The sequence below is a fragment of the Myotis brandtii genome, unplaced genomic scaffold (genome assembly GCF_000412655.1).
Source record: "Myotis brandtii unplaced genomic scaffold, ASM41265v1 scaffold76, whole genome shotgun sequence".
In the NCBI taxonomy this organism is placed as follows: Eukaryota; Metazoa; Chordata; class Mammalia; order Chiroptera; family Vespertilionidae; genus Myotis; species Myotis brandtii.
The window spans coordinates 329,557-342,782 of NW_005371037.1; the positions used below are offsets into that span (position 1 = coordinate 329,557).

The window sequence follows — 13,226 nt, forward strand, 5'->3', positions numbered from 1 at the left end:
AGAAGAAGGGTCCTCCCACAGAAAGAATGCAGGGGTACAGAGCACACAGGCACAGGCGGGAGGCCCAGTGTGGAGGCACAGCCAGGAGGCATCTTAACAATCCCTTTCCTAGAAATGGCTGAGAAAGAGAATGCTCTGAGTGAGTGCAGAGAGCAGAAGGGCCTGGGTAACTGAAAGCCCTAAAGGAGGAAGGCAATGTTCCAGCACAGACTGTACTGTCATGATCTGATAAGAACAAAGAGAGACACAGAAGATAGATAGTCCAGACAAGGCGAATTGTGTAAACTCAGCCATGCTGCTTAGGCGCGCTCACCAGTTCTCACTTGGGAGGCCATGGAGTCAGAATCCCTCCTGTGTCTGATCATTGCCTCCTATCATGTATAGAGTGACGTGTGAACTGAGTGTGGTTCTCACCCTAGGGCATGGCTGCATCGCCAGGCTCACCAGTTCTCACTTAGGAGGCCATGGAGTCAGAATCCCTCCTGTGTCTGCTCATTGCCTCCTATAAATGTATAGAGTGATGTGTAAACGGAGTGTGGTTCTCACCCTAGGGCATGGCTGCATCGCCACCACATTCCTCTGTGGTCTTCATATGGTTCAACGTTAAAGAATCATCTCCAGTGTTGGCAAACCTGTGTTCATTGTAAGCCTGGACAAGGTGGTTTCCACTAACGGTTGCAGCCAAGATTCTGACACTCAAGGGGCCAAACCAGCCCCATGTCCTTAAAGACCTTGGTTTCCATGAGCTGATTCACTTCTGGGGGTTCTACATGTTACAAAAACATTCTCAAACGGGTATTTGACATGGCTGGTGGTAGAGCGCCACTAGATTGCGGGCGTCTTAGTGACAGGGCCCCAGGCCTGTTCATCTTCATATTGTGGTGTCAGCACATATTAGGTCTGCAAAAAATGTTCATTGAATGAAAAATCATAATTACTTATAATTTCCATATCATATAATCACCATAGTTATAATTTGCCCTCTGTCCTAGTAGATAGTGATGTCTCTAGAATTGTGCTGTCCAATATGGTTGCCATTAGCCACACAGAGCTTTTTAAATTCAAATTAAGTCAAATGAAATAAAATTTAAAATTCTGTTTCTTCATCGCAGAAGCCACATTTTAATGCATAATGCACAAATGGCTAATGGTACTGAACAGAACTTTCCCATGATCACAGAAAGTATTGTGGGACAAGATTGCTCTCAGAGGTGGAAACTCCATCAGTATCCCTCACAGAACCTGTATCAGGATCCTATAACATTGTGTTCAACTACCATTTTTTGAACTAATAACAATTACACTCTCCTTGTAACTCTCAGCCTGGTCTTCATTTCTGGGTGGAACTCTCCACTGAGTTCGACTCTGTGCTCCCCGAGACTAAAGCCAACCTCTGTTTTAGATTCTGACTCATCTCAGACCACACACAACAATCAACTCAAAATGGATTAAAACCTTAAATGTAAGACCTGGAACTGTAAAGCTCCTAGAAGGAAACATAGAGGAAAAGCTTTTTGCCATTGGTTTTGGCAAGGATTTCATGGATATGACACCAAAAGCACAGGCAACCAAAACAAGTGGGACCATATCCAACTGAAGGTTCTGTACAGCAAAGGAAACAATCAACAGAGCGGAAAAGGCAACCTGTGGGTGGGAGAAAATGTCTGCAACTCATACATCTCATTTAAAACCATACATAATCTGGTAAGGGGATAATCTCCAAAATATATAAGGAAATCCTATAAGTCAATAGTAAAAAAACAAATCAAAACAACAAAAAACTTATAAACCAATAAAAAAAAATGGGCTAAGGACTTGAATAGACATTTCTCCAAAGAAGGCATACATTTGGCCACATGCATGCAAAAAAAATGCTCAATGTCACTAATCATCAGGGAAATGCAAATCAAAACCATAATGAAATAGCACCTCATGCCTGTCAGAATGACTATCATCAATAAGTGTTGGCAAGATGTGGAGAAATTGCCCTTGCACAAAAATGATGCACTGCTATGAAAAACATTATGGCGGTCCCTCAGGAAATTAAAAATAGAACTGTCATATTATCCAATAGTACCACTTTGCGGATACTTATCCAAAAGAATTGGAATCAGGATCTGGAAGGGATATTAGCGCTCCCATGTTCATCACAGCCCTACTCACAATAGCTGTGATGTGGAAACAATCTAAATATTCATCAACAGGTGAATAGATAAAGAAAATGTAACACATACAATGGAATACTATTCAGTCTTTTAAGAAAAGGAAATTCTGCAATATGAGACAGCATGAATGAACCTTGAAGAAATTATGCTAATGAACATAAGCCAGTCACCAAAAAGACAAATACTGCATGATTCCATTCACATGAGTTATCTAAAATCATCATATTTATAGATTCAAAAAATGGAATGGTGATTGCTGGGGCTGGGGCAGGGAGGGGAAATGGGAGGTTAGTAACCAACAGGCACACATTTTCAATGAAGCAAGTAAATAAACTCTAGAGACCTACTGTACAACATTGTACCCATAGTCAAAAATAATGTATTGTACACTTAAATTGAGGAGGGTAGATCGCATGTTAACTGTTCTTACTAAAATAAAACGCAAATACAAATATTTCTGCTTCACATTGAACTGGCCTGTCCTTTGGGCAATGTCCTGCCGGCAAGGCAGCATAGCCCTTGAGAGCAGGGATGGCTCTGACAGCTCAACCCAGAATTAACTGTTGTTATACTTTTTGTAATATTTATTTTTAAAAGTGAATGAAATTAAAATTCTATTCCCTTTGTTCAACATCCCTATCTACAGTCTCACAACACCCCCTGCCTCATAGATGCAATGGTCTTATTTAGTGTGTAAGGTTTCATCGCCATCTTTTCCTTTTAGATGTGTGTACATGCACACCTATGCAACCAGGAATAATATGGTATTGTGTGTATTTTAAACTTTTCCATGAATTGGATTATACACACATCATTCTGTAACTTGGATATTTTTTTTTTTACACTCAATGTTGTTTTTGAGACCCATTCATGTAAAATCTACGTAGACCTAGCCAGCTCATTTCTGTTAAACTGCTATATTCTCTAATATGACTATTGACAGTGTGGCTATAAATATTCTATAGTATGAGTATAGTGTATTTTATCCATTCCCTTCTTGTACCATGTACAAGAGATGCTCTAAAGCAGGGGTCCTCAAACTTTTTAAACAGGGGGCCAGTTCACTGTCCCTCAGACCGTTGGAGGGCCAGACTATAGTTTAAAAAAAAACTATGAACAAATTCCTATGCACACTGCACATACCTTATTTTGAAGTAAAAAAACAAAACGGGAACAAATACAATATTTGTATTTGCATGTGGCCCGCGGGCCGTAGTTTGAGGACCCCTGCTCTAAAGTATATATCTCAAGGTAAGCTTGCTGGTTGTTAGGGTCTGAGCCTTCTAATATGACTGTACCAGTTCATACCGCAGCAGCAATGGTTAAATTTGTTTCCTCACATTCTCAGTATTAGGAAACTTTTTAATTTTTTCCAAACTTATGAGAGTGAAATTAAGTCTCATTGGTATTTTATTTTTAATTTCCCTGATTACTGGTGAGCTTGAGCATCATCTCCTATAATCATTAGTCATTTAGTTCCCTTTACTATGAATTGATCATTTTTGGCCCACTTTTCTATTGGGTGATTTTGTTTTTTTCCTTTCATTTTTTAAAAACATCTTTTGGATAAAATCTTTTCCCTGTTGTATATGTTACACATATATTGATCTAGTCTGCTGTTTGTTGTTTAGCATTACTATTATCTCACTTGCCATTCAGAAGCTTACATTTTGACATAGTCAAAGTGATCAGTCTTTTCCTCTATAATTTATGCTTTTTTGTATATTGCTTAAAAAGGTTTTCCTTACCAGAATATCATAAAAATATTCCCTATATTTTCTTCTGGTTGTTAAAATTTTTGTTTTTAGTAATAATGAAATTTCTTTTTGTTTTTCACTTAAGATGGAGATCTAATTTCCTTTCTGTAGAAAGCCCAACTACCTTTTATTGAGTAGTCAATTCTCTCCTCTCTGATCAGTAATACTAGCTCTATTAGATAAGTGGCCACATGTCTTTAGAATTTCTATGTTCAACTGATCTTTTATCCATGGCTCAGCCAAAGCTACCATTTTACTTCTTTAGCTTTATAATAAACTCTGATGTGAGAGAAACACATCAGTTGGTTGCCTCCCGCAGAAGCCTGGACCAGAGCCCAGGCCGGGGAGGAGCCTGCAACTGAGGTACGTGCCCTTGACCAGAATCAAACCCAAGACCCTTCTTTCTGCAGGCCGATGCTCTATTCACTGAGCCATACCAATGAGGGCTTGGTCTTCTTTTTAAAATGTATTCTTCTATTCTGCTAAACTGGGTTTGTTCATATTTTATTTGGATTTTTTACATCTATGTTTATAAGAGAGGTTGGCATATATTTTAATACTGTCTTTGACTGGTTTGGAAATAAAATTATACTGTCTCATAAAATAAATTAAATGTCTCTATTTGTCTCCTCTTTGAAACAGTTTGTATAAGGCAGGAACGATCTGTCCCTCAACCATGGTAAAACTCAGCTGTAAATCTTTCTGGCTCTGTTTCCTTCTTAGGCTGGACATTTTGACTACTGAGCAAGCTCTTATTTTGTTATTACCATATTAGAAGTAGGTAACACTTATACAGTGCCCCTGTTCCAATCTAAGCATTTCAACAACTAATTCTCATTCATCAATACCTATTCCTGAAAGTGGACCCAGCATCTGTATTTTTTAAATCTTTTAAATGTCTAGTCCAACCCCCCTTCTCATATGACAGATTGGGTAACTGAGTTTCAGAGAGGGGATCCCACAGCTAACAGTGTTGGAACCAGAGCTCAAATGAAGAGTTTCCTAATCCCATGTTGGCTTCTGGGAGCCAATTTGACATTGGCTCTTCTTCCACTATCTGCTACACCACACCTGCAAAGGGGAGGGCTCTTGCTTGCACACAGTCCTTGTCTGCCCCCTGGTGGGCTAAAATGGCAAGGAATCCTACCTTGAGCAAAACTTAAGTTACAAAGCTCTACAGAGTCCTTCCGGTGTGGATTAATCCTAAAGCTGGCGGCTGGTGATGGTGCTTTACAGCATCCTTGTACTTGGAAGGAGAAAACAACATCATCGACACAAAAATCCAACCACTCTGGATTGGTTTAGTGCCTTGCCTTCACTTGCCAACTTTAAATATAAGGCACTCCCTCACCTAAGAAACTCAGGGAGAAAATTTTAAAATCTTACTGTACCTTTTATTCCAATCTTATGGTTCATCTCACAGGTTTTGGAGTCCAACACACCAAGGACAAATTCTAACTCCACAATTTATTAATTTTACAGTTGGTGAGCCACATAGCATCTTTAATCCTCAGTTTTATCATCTGTAAAATGGTCGTTATAGTGCCTAATTCACACAGTTGTGAAGGTTAAATGTGAATGTAAAGAGCTTGGTTTGGCGCTGTGCCTGGGACGCCCCTCACACCCACACTGGTTATCATTACTCTTACTCTTACTGAAATGGACCCTGTTACCAGGCCTGAAAAACACACTCAAATGGGAAAAGAATGTTTTTCATGCCATCGTATATATCTGCAGAGGGGCTTGCTCTCCTCGCCCCTCAGAAAGAACCTTCGGCTCTCCACACCCCCTTCACTACAGCCTTCCACCTAATCTCTCTCTGTGAGAAAAATCTATAACTCTGATTTTTTTCCTACATAAAAATAGATTTTGCATGTGGTCATATTCTCATTCCTGGGGAATCTCCTATGAAGGATGAGATGAGAAGATGAGGAAAAACCACTGAGAAAAATCTAGAACTCTGATTTTTTCCTACATAAAAATAGATTTTGCATGTGGTCATATTCTCATTCCTGGGGAATCTCCTATGAAGGATGAGATGAGAAGATGAGGAAAAACCAGCAATGGAGCCTGGGAATGTGTGACTGATTTAGTGGGAGAGAAACCAGGAGACGAAGGAAACCATCAGTTGGGCCAAATGTTCTAACAGGTTAGGCAAGACCAGGACCTAGAATTGACGATCAAATTTCACAAAGTGGAGGTCATTAGTAACCTTGGCAAAAGAAATTTTTTAAATCCTTACCCAAGGATATGTTTTTACTGATTTTTAGAGAGAAAGAGAAACATCAATTGGCTGCCTCTCGTATGGGCCCTGACCATGGATCAAACCCGCAACCTAAGTATGTGCCCTGATTCGGAATTGAACTCGAAAGCCTTTGGTGCATGGGACAATGCTCCAACCAACCCACCCAGCCAGGGCAACAAAAGCAATTTTGAAGTGGTGGTTGTGGAATTCTGATTGGAAGATGAGAAGATGAGGAGAAACCAGCAATGGAGACTGGGAATGTGTGACTGATTTAGTGGGAGAGACACTAGGAGAGTGCCTTATCCTAAAGGCCACACAGCATCTCAAGACCAAGGAAACCAACAGTTGGGCCAAATGCTCTAACAGGTTAGGCAAGACCAGGACCTAGAATTGATGATCAAATTTCACAAAGTGGAGGTCATTAGTAACCTTAGCAAAAGAAATCTTTTAAATCCTCACCCAAGGATATATTTTTACTGATTTTTAGAGAGAAAGAGAAACATCGATTGGCTGCCTCTCGTATGGTCCCTCACCAGGGATCAAACCCGCAACCTAAGTATGTGCCCTGATTGGGAATCGAACTCGAAACCCTTTGGTGCATGGGACAATGCTCCAACCGACCCACCCAGCCAGGGCAACAAGAGCAATTTTGAAGTGGTGGTTGTGGAATTCTGATTGGAGTAAAGAATTTAATACATTGAGGATAGACTATTTTTTTTTTGAGAAGTTTTTCTAAAAAGAGGAGCAAAGAACTAGGATGGTAAGTGGAGGGGGAAATAGTTTATTAAGCTGGAAGTAATAGCCCAGCTAGTGTTGCTCAGTGGTTGAGCATTGACCTACGAACCAGAAGGTCACGGTTCAATTCCCAGTCAGGGCACATGCCTGGGTTGCGGGCTCGATCCCCAGTGGGGGGCGTGCAGGAGGAGGCAGCTGAATGATTCTCTCTCATCATTGATGTTTCTCTCTCTCACTCCCTCTCCCTTTCTCTCTGAAATCAATAAAAATATGTATTTTTTAAAGATGGAAGAAATAACAGCACATTTATCATGCTGATGGGAATGATCCGGTGTGAGGGGAAGACTGATGATGCAGCAGAGGGAGGGAAGAAGTACCAGAGCAGCATCCTTCACAATCAGAGGGAGCGGGAGCGAGCGCACAGGTGACAGCCGTCCATAGAGCAGAGACATGTTTACTTATGATAACAAGGGGAGGGGGTCTATGCACACAGGGGCCTTCAGATGGATGGAATGGAAGCCTGTGCAAGTCCTCTCGGATGAAGTGTTTTCTCAGTGCAGTAGGAAGCCAGGTCTTCAAGGAGAGTAGTTGTATGAAGGGAAATAAAGTACCGTCAAGAGAGCAAGTGGTATGTTCAGTTTTAGAAATAGAACTCAAAGAGTGATGGTGATGAGGTCTAGTGGGTAAAAGTCTTTGCTGAAAACACTTATGGTAAATAACGAGGTTCACAGGTAACTTCAATTGAAATTCAAGTAACAATAAACACAATATGCGATGCTCTAAATTGTCTTTATTTTCTAATATCTACTTACACCACTCTACAAAATGCTCTATACCATTGCTTAAGAAAACTTCTGAAACATTTATGGTGGGAATTAGACCCCGTTTACCTACCCATCAAAACATCATGCAAACACTTATTTTCTTAGAGGGTATTCAGCTTTGTGGACTTACTAACGTAACAGGTGATGGTACGTTTTTAATTCCACATTCCACAATGAGAATCTAACCCAAGCATATAGTTTTCAGATAAAACAGCATGCATTCCTTTTGAACCATTTCAGATTAAATTGTTTTTGTTTTCCCCAGAAGTTAAAGCTGGCTCAATCTCCTCTCCCCGGTCACAGCCTCGAGGTCATGGCAGATTTGTAAAGAGTATACTGACTTCTCCTGGGATTCTTCATCCGGCAATGCCGACGGTTCATGTCGTCACAGGTAGAAGAGAGAATTGGCCAGTTGCAGACTTGGTTCTTTGTGGATGCTCTGTGCCACGAGGAAGGTCAGCTTGTGCGCGTACTGGCACGGTGCTGGGATACTGACTAAGCCCTGAGAGGAGAAAGTATGGGTGGTAATTAAGAGGATAACTTGTTCTTCAAAGCGATATTCCCCTGAGATTCTTCATCTACTAGTTACATACACAATAGGATATGTTTGTGAGTAAACAGTAACTAGACCCAACCAACAAAGGGCATCTGCTCACTGGACCTTATGCTCACTGGGCAGAATGGGGCACAGGCCAGTCTGGCTTCATGGCGCTGGGAGCTGGGAGCTACCACACTCAGGGCTAATCTATGTTTCCTTCAAATTAATGTTCCAAGGGGCTCGGGACGAATCTCGGCCTTGGACTCTGAGAGATCTCGGCCTCATGCACAGGCACACAGAACAGGGCCAGGCCCGTCACTTTCCCACCAGACCTCTGAGCTGGCTTCAACTTCCACTGTAACATGGAAATAACAACATCCTCATTTCCTCCCAGGCTTGTGTAAGATAATGAGTGTATACAATAAAGTCCTCTGGGAATGATAAATATTAATATATTAATAGTTATTGCCATTTCATTTCTGTGAAAGACTGGGTTTCTCCCATTGTGGACTCAAGGAGTCAGTCATTCATTCACTCATTCATTCATTTCTCCTTTGTGAAAAGTCGGGCATTGTGCGAGGTGTAGAGATACAAAGGTAAACTGGGGGAGAATTCCTGGGTGGGAACCTTGAATATCGGTACTCGAGTGTCAGTAAATGGCTGTCACTCACCGGCCAGTTGTAGTACAGGTGGCACAGTTTGAATGTAAGTCTCTGCATGTGGTCGGGCTTCAAGCCGTTGTCATCGTAGATGACATTATAGTGGGTGGGATTAACAGTTCCCCGACAGGCGGCTTGGCTGACCAAGTAAAAGTCATACCTGAGGGGGGAAATGGAATGAATGTGAGAAAGAAGGCAAACAAAATAAGGCCAAACTTGAACAACACACAGCGAATGTTTCATTGAACATCCGTTTTGGAACAGCACTGACCATTCAGGACGCGTGGCTTCTGAATCCACCACGGTGCCAAGTGGTGGGTTCTGTAAGGTGCGGTTCTGTTCCATGAAGAACCGTGGCATGCACCTCTTCCTGACCACAATCACCGACAGCTTGGAGCTTGGAGCCAGAGAGACAACAAAGTAAGACAAAGAACGGAAACCCAGCCATGCCGCTTCCTATCTTCGGGTTTTTTAAAAAAGATGAGCTCACATATAGTAATTCTAAGTTTTGATGGAATAAATGAATAAATTCATTAGAAAAGCACTGCAACAACAAAGAAAATAAAAATCACCCTCGCCATAGCCGGTTTGGCTCAGTGGATAGAGCGTAGGCCTGCGGACTGGAAGGTCCCAGGTTCGATTCCGGTCAACGGTATGTACCTTGGTTGCGGGCACATCCCCGGTGGGAGGTGTGCAGGAGGCAGCTGATCGATGTTTCTCTCTCATTGATGTTTCTAACTCTCTCTCTCCCTTCCTCTCTGTAAAAAAAAAGGTTCACAGGTAACTTCAATTGAAATTCAAGTAACAATAAACACAATATGCGATGCTCTAAATTGTCTTTATTTTCTAATATCTATTTACACCACTCTACAAAATGTTCTATACCATTGCTTAAGAAAACTTCTGAAACATTTATGGTGGGAATTAGACCCCGTTGACCTACCCATCAAAACATCATGCAAACACTTATTTTCTTAGAGGGTATTCAGCTTTGTGGACTTACTAACGTAACAGGTGATGGTACGTTTTTAATTCCACATTCCACAATGAGAATCTAACCCAAGCATATAGTTTTCAAATAAAACAGCATGCATTCCTTTTGAACCATTTCAGATTAAATTGTTTTTGTTTTCCCCAGAAGTTAAAGCTGGCTCAATCTCCTCTCCCCGGTCACAGCCTCGAGGTCATGGCAGATTTGTAAAGAGTATACTGACTTCTCCTGGGATTCTTCATCCGGCAATGCCGACGGTTCATGTCGTCACAGGTAGAAGAGAGAATTGGCCAGTTGCAGACTTGGTTCTTTGTGGATGCTCTGTGCCACGAGGAAGGTCAGCTTGTGCGCGTACTGGCACGGTGCTGGGATACTGACTAAGCCCTGAGAGGAGAAAGTATGGGTGGTAATTAAGAGGATAACTTTTTCTTCAAAGCGATATTCCCCTGAGATTCTTCATCTACTAGTTACATACACAATAGGATATGTTTGTGAGTAAACAGTAACTAGACCCAACCAACAAAGGGCATCTGCTCACTGGACCTTATGCTCACTGGGCAGAATGGGGCACAGGCCAGTCTGGCTTCATGGCGCTGGGAGCTGGGAGCTACCACACTCAGGGCTAATCTATGTTTCCTTCAAATTAATGTTCCAAGGGGCTCGGGACGAATCTCGGCCTTGGACTCTGAGAGATCTCGGCCTCATGCACAGGCACACAGAACAGGGCCAGGCCCGTCACTTTCCCACCAGACCTCTGAGCTGGCTTCAACTTCCACTGTAACATGGAAATAACAACATCCTCATTTCCTCCCAGGCTTGTGTAAGATAATGAGTGTATACAAAAAGTCCTCTGGGAATGATAAATATTAATATATTAATAGTTATTGCCATTTCATTTCTGTGAAAGACTGGGTTTCTCCCATTGTGGACTCAAGGAGTCAGTCATTCATTCACTCATTCATTCATTTCTCCTTTGTGAAAAGTCGGGCATTGTGGGAGGTGTAGAGATACAAAGGTAAACCGGGGGAGAATTCCTGGGTGGGAACCTTGAATATCGGTACTCGAGTGTCAGTAAATGGCTGTCACTCACCGGCCAGTTGTAGTACAGGTGGCACAGTTTGAATGTAAGTCTCTGCATGTGGTCGGGCTTCAAGCCGTTGTCATCGTAGATGACATTATAGTGGGTGGGATTAACAGTTCCCCGACAGGCGGCTTGGCTGACCAAGTAAAAGTCATACCTGAGGGGGAAAATGGAATGAATGTGAGAAAGAAGGCAAACAAAATAAGGCCAAACTTGAACAACACACAGCGAATGTTTCATTGAACATCCATTTTTGAACAGCACTGACCATTCAGGACGCGTGGCTTCTGAATCCACCACGGTGCCAAGTGGTGGGTTCTGTAAGGTGCGGTTCTGTTCCATGAAGAACCGTGGCATGCACCTCTTCCTGACCACAATCACCGACAGCTTGGAGCTTGGAGCCAGAGAGACAACAAAGTAAGACAGAGAACGGAAACCCAGCCATGCTGCTTCCTATCTTCGGATTTTTTAAAAAAGATGAGCTGACATATAGTAATTCTAAGTTTTGATGGAATAAATTAATAAATTCATTAGAAAAGCACTGCAACAACAAAGAAAATAAAAATCACCCTCGCCGTAGCCGGTTTGGCTCAGTGGATAGAGCGTCGGCCTGCGGACTGAAAGGTCCCAGGTTCGATTCCAGTCAAGGGCATGTACCTTGGTTGCGGGCACATCCCCGGTGGGAGGTGTGCAGGAGGCAGCTGATCGATGTTTCTCTCTCATTGATGTTTCTAACTCTCTCTCTCCCTTCCTCTCTGTAGAAAAAAAAATCAATAAAATGTATTTTTTAAAAAAATCAACCTCAATCTCTCCTCCCCCAGAGACACATGCAATTTTTTCAATTAGGTATTGTCCTCATTTGCTGCAGACAGTGTGGGAGGTCCAATCATCTGGCTAGTTTATATCATTTAAGCGGGGAATGGTCAATAGGACAATGAACTTAAATGAGCACTTCTAAAAAAATGATTTTCCAGAATTATCTGTGGAGACAAGATTCTTTTCCATTAGGAACAGTCCCTCTATTTTCACCTTCAGTCTGCCTCTCAATTTCTGAATAGGAAAGGAAGAACCACAAGTCCCTTTTACTCATCAAATCATCGCTTTTGAACCATGCAGAACACACTCTTGAAAGGATGGATGGGTGAACCAAATACACATTTGGGCCAAATGCTGAATGACCAAGTGTTAAAGTCAGCATTTGGGAAAGCCAAGGCCAAGTCCAAGTATCAGCCATCATGGAAGGCGCCTCTGGGATGCAAAGGTCACCGTGAAATTTCCTCTTAAGCATCTTAATTATTTAAAATCCATATTATTGTTTCCAATGTTGAGACTTAGACGTTGATGTCCTAGTCCAGTGGTCAGCAAACTGCGGCTCGCGAGCCACATGCGGCTCTTTGGCCCTTTGAGTGTGACTCTTCCACAAAATACCAACTTCTGTACATGGGCCACGAAGTTTCAATTGCACTGTACGTGCGCGCCCGCACATGGTATTTTGTGGAAGAGCCACACTCAAGGGGCCAAAGAGCCGCATGTGGCTCGAGAGCCGCAGTTTGCCAACCACAGTCCTAGTGCTAGAAAACTAACTCCTTAGCACCCTCAGCAATCCCTAAATGGCACTTGTGATTCAGAATAGACACATTCACTTGCCATCAGTGAGTAGGGAGAGATCTGGACTCTGACAATTTAGATGCAGCTGAAGATGATCTTGCCCTCAAACCATTATGCTCTGCCTCCTAACAGTCACTGATGAGTTTAAGACAGCTCCTTTGTGGCTCTTGGCTGCCACACTTGGTTGATGGAGGTGATGGTATAACCCTACAGATGCCCACTGTGCACTGCTTGGAAGATGGTTTCCGAATATTTTCAGATTATCATCCTCCCCCACTTTCCAGTTCTGATATTTTTCTTGCACTTGACATGAATGTATGTTGTACTGAAACATGGAAGCTAGACACGTGGCAGTGGAGCGAGGTGCCTGGTGTTGAAGACGGTCCAATTTCCACGTGCAGCTCGGCGTTCACAGCACTCAATCTACCTGCCATAGACCTCGGCCGCACACCAGTGCCTGCCCTGTGTGTGGATTTGGGCCTTGAGCTTGAAGCCATAGCTTGTTTTTTCCCCGTGGCACGTTAACATGTCTGAGCATCTTCACCTGCCAGCAGCCCCGCAAGCTTTCTGCTGCATCTCAGTGTCAGGCTCTGGAGGATGTCCCCCAGGCACCCAAAGCTCAC

At 42.5% G+C, this 13,226-nt stretch overlaps 2 protein-coding genes across 2 annotated transcripts in view; both read right to left on the bottom strand.

Annotated features, from left to right (window-relative positions):
- Positions 1-7,907: 7,907 nt before the first annotated feature.
- Positions 7,908-9,325, bottom strand: LOC106724211 (piwi-like protein 4). The gene is made up of 3 exons (XM_014530669.1): positions 9,195-9,325; positions 8,936-9,083; positions 7,908-8,228 (listed from the first exon to the last, which is right to left on the bottom strand). Exons 1-3 carry the CDS (start codon positions 9,281-9,283, stop codon positions 8,112-8,114), a joined length of 354 nt encoding a protein of 117 aa, XP_014386155.1. The 5' UTR covers positions 9,284-9,325; the 3' UTR covers positions 7,908-8,111.
- Positions 9,326-9,750: 425 nt separating this feature from the next.
- The window catches only part of PIWIL4 (piwi-like RNA-mediated gene silencing 4), a 44,795-nt gene continuing 41,319 nt past the window's right edge, over positions 9,751-13,226 (bottom strand). The window contains exons 18-20 of the mRNA XM_014530673.1: positions 11,264-11,389; positions 11,005-11,152; positions 9,751-10,298 (exon numbers count right to left, since the gene is read on the bottom strand). Of these exons, the coding sequence (XP_014386159.1) occupies positions 10,182-10,298; positions 11,005-11,152; positions 11,264-11,389 (391 nt within the window). The 3' untranslated portion in view covers positions 9,751-10,181. The remainder of the gene's footprint in view (positions 10,299-11,004; positions 11,153-11,263; positions 11,390-13,226) is intronic.

Excerpts from the sequence above, each read along its gene's own strand:
- LOC106724211 (XM_014530669.1), bottom strand. The coding sequence starts at position 9,283 with ATGCCACGGTTCTTCATGGAACAGAACCGCACCTTACAGAACCCACCA. Across the intron at positions 9,084-9,194 it reads GAAGCCACGCGTCCTGAATG|GTATGACTTTTACTTGGTCA; the intron begins GTCAGTGCTGTT and ends TTCCCCCCTCAG. Across the intron at positions 8,229-8,935 it reads ACCTGTACTACAACTGGCCG|GGCTTAGTCAGTATCCCAGC; the intron begins GTGAGTGACAGC and ends TTCTCCTCTCAG.